Source organism: Megachile rotundata, chromosome 10 (assembly GCF_050947335.1).
Source record: "Megachile rotundata isolate GNS110a chromosome 10, iyMegRotu1, whole genome shotgun sequence".
Taxonomy (NCBI): Eukaryota; Metazoa; Arthropoda; class Insecta; order Hymenoptera; family Megachilidae; genus Megachile; species Megachile rotundata.
In genome coordinates, this window is record NC_134992.1 from 8391731 (window position 1) to 8402337 (window position 10607).

General features: G+C 33.1%; 1 protein-coding gene across 1 annotated transcript; it reads right to left on the minus strand.

Moving 5' to 3' along the window:
• Positions 1-5169: 5169 nt before the first annotated feature.
• LOC100877104 (putative GPI-anchor transamidase) lies at positions 5170-6860 on the minus strand. The gene is made up of 4 exons (XM_012289609.2): positions 6481-6860; positions 5805-6410; positions 5612-5722; positions 5170-5543 (listed from the first exon to the last, which is right to left on the minus strand). The coding sequence occupies exons 1-4, from the start codon at positions 6553-6555 to the stop codon at positions 5307-5309; spliced, it is 1029 nt and encodes a 342-aa protein (XP_012144999.1). The 5' UTR covers positions 6556-6860; the 3' UTR covers positions 5170-5306.
• Between the last annotated feature and the right edge of the window lie 3747 nt (positions 6861-10607).

Consider the following 10607-nt stretch of genomic DNA (forward strand, 5'->3'; position numbering starts at 1 on the left):
GATATCGATTAAGTCCTGAAGAGTTTCAGAAAACAAAGAATACTACGACAAAGACAATGTAAATGTATGAAAGGTCTGTTATCTTCCTTTTCCCTTTTTCCCTTCGAGAAATGTCCTTGAAAGATGTCCTTCACCATCCTGTTCCTCCCTCTGTACGACGAGTGTAAAAAAAATATCATGTAAAATTTAACGCACCGATTAATATAAATATATAAATAAATGAATGAATTATATATATATAAATATAAATATAAATATATAAATATATAAATAAATGTATGTATACATGTGTGTATGCGTGTATACGCGTGTGTACGCATGGCAACGTGTGTGCCTACACACGCGATCTACACTCTAACAAAAAAATGATTGATTGTGAGTCATTTAAATAATTGTTATATGTATTTTCTATATATTATGACAACTAATACAATGATATATATATTGAGATGACATTACGATACTATTAACTAAGTGTAGTTAAATTAGACGGGCGAACGCTCGCGTTACAAGAAAGAGATAGGAAAAGAAAAAATGAAAACCACGTTGGATCGCTCTAGTCCAATATTTCTATAAATCTCGCTAAAATAAAAGGGGAAGAAAGAAAAATATCGTGGCGGAAAAAATGGCGGGCCAGCGTGCTCGCGACGCGGAAATACTTTAAAAGAAAAGAAAAAAACGGAGAAAAAATAGAGATCGAAACGGTACACACTCGAAACGGGGATTCTTTTTTTTTCTTTTCTTCGACGGATATCGATAATGAAAATGGCGACGCGAACTACCGGTCGCTTCGATCGTTTCGAGTGTGTTCCTTTCGCATTTGCAAAACACACAAAAAAATAAATAACACTGAGTGCAGAAATCAATGTGGAATTTGCAACAAACAAAAAAAAAATGTATTTTCTCACTCCCACTGCGAGGTGTATGTTCATCGCTACATCTTATTTGGAACGAAAACCTAAATATTATATTATTATATAAAATTACTGTATAATTGTAACGAAAATTGTTTTTCAAACGATGTGGTATTTTTATTGTAGATATTATTATATAACAAATAAAATCATGATTCATTGTAACTGTGCGTTCAATTCTTCCGATCATTATTTACTAATTTCTGGATATTCTAATGGTAGTAACTGGATATTCTGGATATTCAGTTTTTTTAAACTGTGAATCTTTTAGAGGAATATTGTTAATAGATAGTTTGTTAATTTTAATTTTTATTAACATTACTCATCAATGAAATTCTCTAATTTTTTTATTCAAGTTTTTATATTTTCAAATCTGACAATTTTCAAGTTTTCATATTTTTTAATTTTTCCTTCAAGTATGTTAGATTTAAATAATTTGAAAATTTGAAAATATAGAAATAAACTTTTTTAGAATTAATTTTTATTTAGGTAGACTTTAAAGCAATTTATCTAATACTTATCATAAAGATTCTAAACTAATTGAGATTCCCTTAAATATACAAAATTTCTAAAATAAATGTATATTTTTAAATAGCTTAAAGTAGAGTTGAGACTATACGTTTTACACTCATGCAACAGGAAATACTGTCGACTATCAAAACAAACGCAAGCGTAACAAATAATTTACAGCGCTCAATCATTTTTGCAATAATTTGTGTAATACTTGCAGCAAACTCGTCAATATCCCCTTAAATACACAATTTTTAATCTAAGCTTACAATAATATATTTTTAACATTGGAATAACCATCCTTTTACATTATTATTTATTATAAACTCTTTTTTAATATATTTAACATTAATTAAGCAAAAACAAAACTTATAATGTTTACAATTAATAGAAAGTAGAAGAATAAATTTTTATATTTTTAAATTTTCTATTCATTGAAAAGTCTACTATATTTTTCTTTCTACGAATTGAACTATGACAATTTAAAATAAAAAATCTGAAATTTCTTTTGGTTATTCCACCATTAAAAAATAGAATATTCACAGTCGTTCAAACATTCACACAAGGATCAATAAATACAGTCACACGTATTTTCTACAAAGCTACCCAGAGGTCAACACTCCACGTACTCAGGCTTATCACAGTAATTGGTAACTGTATTAAATATTAGACCAAACTGGCAATAGAATCCTATTGGTACCGCATTTGCCTGATTGCAATGATAAAATTTCCTGCAGTTAAAAGGATCCCTGAAGTATCCTTCCTTCACGCAGGTTGGTATCAAAGGCACCGTGGGCACCGTTGGAAAAGAATGCATCGCAGGATCTTGAGGTGGCAATTGTTCCATCGATGACAATTCGTTTTCACCGATTTGATGGACCTCTATGTAATTCTTCTTTAATTTAAAAGAAGATGACAGGGTGCAGTGTAGAAAAACGATGACCAAACAGACAAGTAAGGCACGCATCTGGAAAAATATGTAAACAAATATGTGAACTTAGGTGGAAATAAGGCAAAAATATGTAAACTTGCTGTTAAATAAAAGATTAGACCTCGATGCAAGGCTGTACTGATAGAATAATAAACAATAGTACAATTTTAATTTTTACGAATACATAGGTTTAAATCAATAGGGTAACATAGCAATAACACACAAGAGAAGTTACATCCTATTACACATTTAGTTTGTAAATGTCAACTTATAAATATTAGGACTTCAAATGATTGATGTTCCTTGTTGTTTAATAGTCGCTATTACCGACGTTGCACAACTACATATTTTTTATTTGGCCTTATTTGACGGACAAACTGTGAAATCTGATCCGTTTAACACATTGACTGTGTCGGTTATGATCAAAACGTGATGTAATCGAATATTAACAGGTTTACCGGTGACAGATGCAGCGAATTTTGTGTAATCGAATAGTTAGGAAATGAAAGGAAGGTTAAACTGTAATTGAGTTAATATGATAGTTGTTGTATCGCCATAGGTGGGGAGGTAGAATGACGATTTTCTAAAAACGGCAATAAATCGAATCTTTTGTGTACGTTATTAGACTTGCATTATATTTTTGTATAGGTTTTGCGGAAAATTAAAAAATGTTAAATTATATATAAATACGTTTATAATAAAATACATTTATATGTATTTTTATATGTAAAACTACGTAAATAAAATTAATTATACATAAAATTTATAAATTCGAAAAATTGTAAATTTTGAAAGTTTACAAATGTGAAGATTAGTAAATTTGAAAGTTACTAATTCTAAAACTTTATAAATCTAAAAATTCATAAATCTAAAATACTGCAAACTTAAAATATTAAAGGTTCACCATACGATAATAGCGAAATTAATAAGTGAACATCCACATAAAAATGGCAATATAACGAGACCTTCCGCAATGCAAAACAATTTCATAAATTCGACAATGAACCAAAACAGAAATGTCTAAATTCCTGTTTTGGTAAATCTAACACATATAATTGTTTACATACACAGCCGACGCTTTCATAGTTCTGATTTATGAAACAAAGTACAGCAAAAAAGCCAGCGATAAAACATACACGCAATATTTCTATGTATAGTCTAACGAATGTCGATAAGCAAATCAATAATAGAAATAGACTATAACAAAATATTGACTCGAAAATGACATGTAACTAAATAAGTAAGAATATTATGAAACGCAGCATATACTCACATTGATAAAGTGTAAAAATGGTGCAGAGATTTGAATGATTTCAGCGTTTGGCGCGTGGTCAGATCGATCAAGATTCTGGTACGACGCTATCAGTTGCTTTTCACTAACTGGTGTTTACGATGACTGATATCATCCTTATATATGCGACACGTTTCGTACGATGAAATCATCAACGCAGTCTTACATTTATCACGCTCATAGATCCATTACGTAGAAGTTACGTTACGCGGTGAGAATACGGAGAAATGTTTAATATTTGCATTGCTCACTCAACGATAATTCGGATTTTTCACGTTGCTAAACATACTATTGCATCGATAGAACATTCCAGAAAGTGTGATTTTGACCTGTGACCTCTTTTCCGTTTCTAGAACAAGGTGATGTGACATTTAATGATCCATTCCCAGTATTTGATAAGAGAAATTAATAAAAATTTAATAACCAATGCAATCGGATGTTTACTTTTCCAACAATTCCTGGCTTGTTTGGCTTTCTGGAATTTGTACAACTCTTATTAACATCGAAGTGAATGAAATCCGTTAATAAATATTTTAAATAAAATATAAATAATTAAATTGTTATTGTCATGGGACACAATCTTTTGTAACAAATAATTACTACTAAAGTAATTCAAAAATTAATTTATTACAATTATTTTAATAAATTATTATTCCAATACACTGAAAATACTAACTTTATTTTTATGTATTTTAAATTTTATAATCTCACGCGCTAGAACAGAACGTCTATCGCCATCTAGCAATGTGCACCGAAAATGACAGGACAGAAACCTATTTTTTTCTGAAATACGCGAATTTTGAGCTTTACAGAAGCAAGAAGAATATCCTACAACCACAATAGAACGTAAACAACTGCATCACAGTTCACTTAAAACGTTTAAACAGTAATTAAAACATTGCATTTCATAAACACCGCAATGATGTTACTCAATTTTTGTATTTTGATTCAACTGCAATTGACTTGTATCAACTTGTCAGTTATATATCGATGATCTGCTTCTTACAAATGAATTATAATACGTGTAACAAATTAAAAGTATTAAAGACGTAGAGAAGAATATGTTACCGACTTTGGAGCGTTGTTTCTTTCCATTCTTATCCCTTTTTACGCGTTAAATAGATTTGAAAGCTACTATTTTAAGTACATTATCCACCCAACACGTCTAGCAAGGTCTAGAAAGCTAAAAAAGTAAAGCATCGTAAAAAGAAGTGAACAAAAAGCTCGGTTAGTACCAGCAGTCCACCGCTATAGCGTTTTCAAGTTCTGGCGGTCTTTTTGAAAGTTGCGTAAATGTAACTTTATTTATTATTAATCTTAACAGCTCAAATAAACTACAGTGCTATTAATTAAATGCAATAAACATCACATAACGTTTGAAGTATCCTAATTTTATGCAAACTTTACTCAATTTATAAAAAAACTATTTTTTGTTACTTTTGTTTTTCCCGCCATTACTAGATGGCGTTAACGATAATAAACATACAAAAGTACAGAACTTAGGATTTACATGATGTAGGATATTGGTTAAAGCTTTTTTTATTATGATATAATACATTGTAATAGTGTGAATATTAAATATTTCTGTACACTGTTTTATATTATTTGTTTGTTTTTAAAGCAAGTCCCCTTTTTCTAAAAATTTTATAGTTCCTATAAGTCACGTGAATTGTGACACATCAGGAAACTGAGGGGCATAAGAATGTTTCCTTTCAGGCTCAATAATCTTTGTCTTATTCCTTTTAACAGGCAACACATTCATTATACTCGTAGTTAACTCTATAGGCCTTATTGATCCAAAGAAATCTGTGACTGGGACTTTATTAGGATCCCTTCTAAACAAATCTTTCCTTACTCCTACTGTTGATAAACAATAATGCTTAGGACATACTTTGAGCTGAAAAACAACAAACATTAATTCCTTGCTTGACACATATTAATTTAAAGATTTTTTGTGCAACTTACAAATTCTCCCAAAGTTTTTGAGCTTGATGGTTCTACTTTCTCTAAAAAGTCTAATGCATAATATGTATATCTATCTATAATGTAAACACCAATGGCAGGATCCAAGTGATGCTATAAACACAAAACAATATACATAATGCGACCTAAGTAAGAGATGTAAGTAACAAGAAACAAAGTATACTTTGCTGCTTACAGAAAGTGAATCTTCCCCCACTAGACTAGAAGCTACTGCTAGAATGTTTGGAGAATAAAACTTCTCGTACATTGAACTTGCTTGGCAAGTGTCAACAATAAACAAAATTTCATGGTATCTCCGCTTTTGCCACATTTGCTCCAATGCATCACCAAGCTCTTTACTAGTAATTTCTTCAGAGTCTTGGAACTTCAATATACCATTTCCACCGTGACCAGTAAGATAAATCAAAATGTTAGATCCCTCATCTGTTAACAGCTTCTTAGATCTTGGTGTTTCTGGAGCTAATCGGCCAGTTAATAACCTCACAAAATTCTCTACAGTAACTTCATAACCTCTATAGTCCACTTCAACATCATCTCCATAAACATTAATATGTTGCTTGATGTTATTGAACACAGTAGCTGGCCTAGGATTTCTTGGATTGCATGCCATATCATCCGCTATCATAAGAATAATTTGTGAATCTGGTATTCCCAAGCGTTTAACACTCCGATAAATAGACAACACATTAGCAACATGTCTATAGTTAAACCAAAAACGTGAGGTATCCACTAATACTGCCCAATTATTTGAGTGACCGGTTTTTGCGAAATTTTCCGGAATCTGTAAAAGTTATGTACACATATATTAAATACAAAAGATCTGTACGTTGTAAAAAATTAAATGTACAAACCTCTGTAGCGTAATTTAAATGAACAATACACAACGTGATAACAATTTTTAAATACATTTTAATGTAATTATGCATCACATGAATTCATGTAATTACTTAATATTCGTTATGAATTAAGACAAAATTAGGAATTTGTACAATCCAGAACTGGTGACGTTAAAATAAAATATCATTTTATCCGATTTGTCTCCATCTCAATTTATTGCTTAACTTTTTTACAATAATCAATTTTACTTTGTTTACAAACTGCACCACTGACACGATACATGCATGGATCTAGGAATATAGGGATGAAATGTGAGGTTGGATTCAGTGTTGGGTAGTCTTGAGATTTTATCTCACGCGAGAGCTTTATGCACATGCGTCAGCGGACGTCACAGCTTGCTGCCAATGCCGTACTTAGCCGGTATACGCAGTGGTGACTGATGAGGGCACCTTAATGATCCTACATAATTTTTCAAAAATTCTTATAATTGCACTGTAAACTATGAATGTATAGGTTGGGTTAGATTACATTAAGCTGGGTTAGGTTAGTTACATATATGACTGTATAAAACTATACAACTATACAGGGTGTCCCGCAATTAGTGTAGGACCCGAAAAGGGGTGGTAGGTGGGGCGATTCTGAACAACTTTTTCCTTTGCCAAAATATTGGTTGAGGCTCCATTTTCGAGTTATTAGCAAAAAACACTGACCAATGAGAGCGCGCATAGACCGGGTGCGCGAAAGCGTGAGCAAAAGCTTCGAATATGACGGCCGATCGTCGTCGTGAACAAATGTATCGATAATGTCGGTATAACGTCGGTATAACGTCGGAATAACGTCGGTATAATAGAAAGCTGTTAGATGAAAGTTACATTAAATAATGAATAAAAAAATCTGGATTATTTTTGAATTATCATTTATTCATGAATAAAAAATAACAAAATTAGTCTCTACTCACGTAATCAAAGTAAATCGAATTTATTCGATACGTTTATTCGTTATGGCAAAGAAATAACGGATAAAATATGGAAAATTATTTTCGTTCGATATTGTGATGATGAAAAAGAACAAATTCTCATTTTTAAAAAGTAAATAACTTTTCTATTCAACAAATAAAAATTTGAATTGAATAATTAATAAATTTAAATGTAACTCACCCATTGAACCGCAAATAATCACGATGAAAATGCATCTCTGTCACTGGGCCAATCCACCGATCCCTACTGTTCTCATAAATAATAGAAACTCTGAAAAAACTCTCAAGAAACTTCACTGTCACCTATCACTGTCATCTCTCATTATTAGTTTTCATTATCACTTTTTTCTGTCATTTTTCACTAATTTTCACTAATTTTCACTGTGAGTTCAGCACATAAATACGACGAATGAAAACACATAAACGAATATTCATAAATAATTTAAACTATATTATCTTGAAAGCAAGAAAACAGAATTTTTTATTAAAAACAACGATACATTTTATTTCAACACGTATCTTTCGACAATAAACGATGACTGTCGATCGACGCCGCAGTCGTTCAACAGATCATCGTTGCATAGCAACCGTTCGCGACGTATGCCTCGCGATCGAGAACGAAACCGCGATCCGTGGCCATTCTAACAATGTCTTCTAATAAAATACAATATAATATCGATTCCTCAATTCGGATACCTTATAATGAGAATATAGCGTATCGTTAAACATACATTTCTATGAATAATCGTTCACGCGTTTTTATTCGGTCCGTTTACCGGTCGTGCGTATGTTGTGCAATTATTAGAAAGAGACAGTGAAATAAATTGAGAGTTCATTGACCCTGCCAGGATATCAGCTGTTGATGCTCTGATCGGTGGATCTACCCGGTGACACAAATATTTTTTATCGAAGCTAGTTTTTTCATGAATCAATGGGTAAGTTTTATTTAAGTTGTTTCCGTATTTTTAAAATTATACGTACGCAGCAATTGATTCATTTCACTTCAATGAGGTACTGCATTAGATATTTTATTCCAATTTTATCCCATTTCGTAGGGAAGGTACTCATTCGTTTTGAAACGTGAATTTATTCATTTGCTTCATTAGAATAATCGACAGAATGAATTTTCGTGAATTTATTCTTTTTCCTTTTTGAAGGCTTAAAATAAATACAAGATACTTGGTCTGGGTAAACAACAACTAATTGGTTTATCTCCCATTCACGAATTACGAAGAACTTAATATTATTCTTAACATGTTAATTCATTATTCGGTTTAACTTTTACCTAATAGCTTCCTGTTATACCGACGATATACCGACGTTATACCGACGTTATACCGACGGTATCAATACGTTTGTTCACGACGACGATCGGCCGTCATATTCGAAGCTGTCGCTCACGCTTTCGCGCGCCCAGTCTATGCACGCTCTCATTGGTCAGTGTTTTTTGCTAATAACTCGAAAATGGAGCCTCAACCAATATTTTGGCAAAGGAAAAAGTTGTTCAGAATCGCCCCACCTACCACCCCTTTTCGGGTCCTACACTAATTGCGGGACACCCTGTATATACATATATTATAAGTAAAATTACAATCGTAGCTCTTAAATTCTAAATTCCAATTCTAAATTAAATTCTAATCGTAGCTCTTAGCTCGGTATAGTTCTCTGAAGATTTTTTAAAGCCTTCGGAGAACTATACCAATTACCAGGTCACACCACGTGGAGGTGGCTACGATAGCGACCCACCCTAACTCCAAATCCCTTCCACCCTCCAAATGCAACCTCATTTATCAGAAGGATAAATGAGTTCCGACTCTACTTCGCTCATAGGCTCGCATATACAAGTTCTTTACCACAATCCAGTAAAGAACTTGTATCACACACACACACACATACATTAACTTAATACTAATCGCATGGGATCCCACACACGCACGTTTAACTTATTCTAAACGCCGCATGGTACCTCTCATTCTAAGATTGCACTCAAATAATCTATGACGAAGTAAAAAAGCAAAGGGGCAAAAAAGAAAGTTAGAAGAACTTTCTACTAAAAGAGAAGAAAGTTAGAAGAACTTTCTACTAAAAGAGAAGAAAGTTAGAAGAACTTTCTACCAAAAGAAAAGAAAGTTAGAAGAACTTTCTGTGAAAAAAGGGGACCATTATTTTTCGCCAAGCGAACCTTGCTTTCCATGGGTCAAAGGGTAGCCCATAGTGGCTTACGTGAACCACGACGGCAAAGATGAACCGAAGATACCTTTGGCAAGAACGAGTGATACACCCCAGTTGGCGGAGGGTTTCCCATTTCTGACGCGCGGGCGACTTATACAGAGGACACCCTTGCCGTGATGCCCCTTGGCAGTATGGCGGCAGATCGGGGGGGCACATCATGCTATGAGAGGTGCTCCCCCCGTTCGGCCCCGCCGGGCAAAGAATATCACTCGCGCTACACCGGCACTTGCAGCTCACCTCTACCGCGTGTTCACAGCGCTATAAACCCCCAATGATCCACTTGGGCGCAGAACGATTGACAAAAAATAAGTGGGTATGCTACAAACTAACGCGTACAAACATTGAGAATTGAGAAGATGAGTGCAAGTTGGAAGTAGAGGTACTTACAGGGACCCACCCACCCTTCCCACACGATTACAATTAACTTAAAACTAATGCACGCATACAATTAACTTAAAATTAGCGCACGCATCCCTCGATGATCCCACGATGATCCCACGATGATCCCACGATGATCCCTCGATGATCGATGTCTTCAATGATGAACTATTCATTACCTGTAAAATAAATAGGTGTGGCAATGAAAAAGGAAACAGAAAAGGAAATGCAAGATTATCTAGTTAAAATAAAAACCTGAAACATCTTATTAATTAAGACAAACAAGAATTATTAACATCAAAACATGAAACATATCAATGAAATAAAACAGTCAGGAATCGTTAAAGTGGAACCCTGAAACATACAAATACAAATAAGACACGTATGAATAAATAAATTACCCACATAAAATTAAAACCTGAAACATATAAAAATGATTAAGCCCTAAATGTGCCTTTTGTTCTAAAATTGCACTTGTATAATTTAAAACTTCGTAGAGAGAAAAAGAAGAAAGTTGGAAGAACTTTCTTTTAAGTTTCGAGCAATTGACAATAA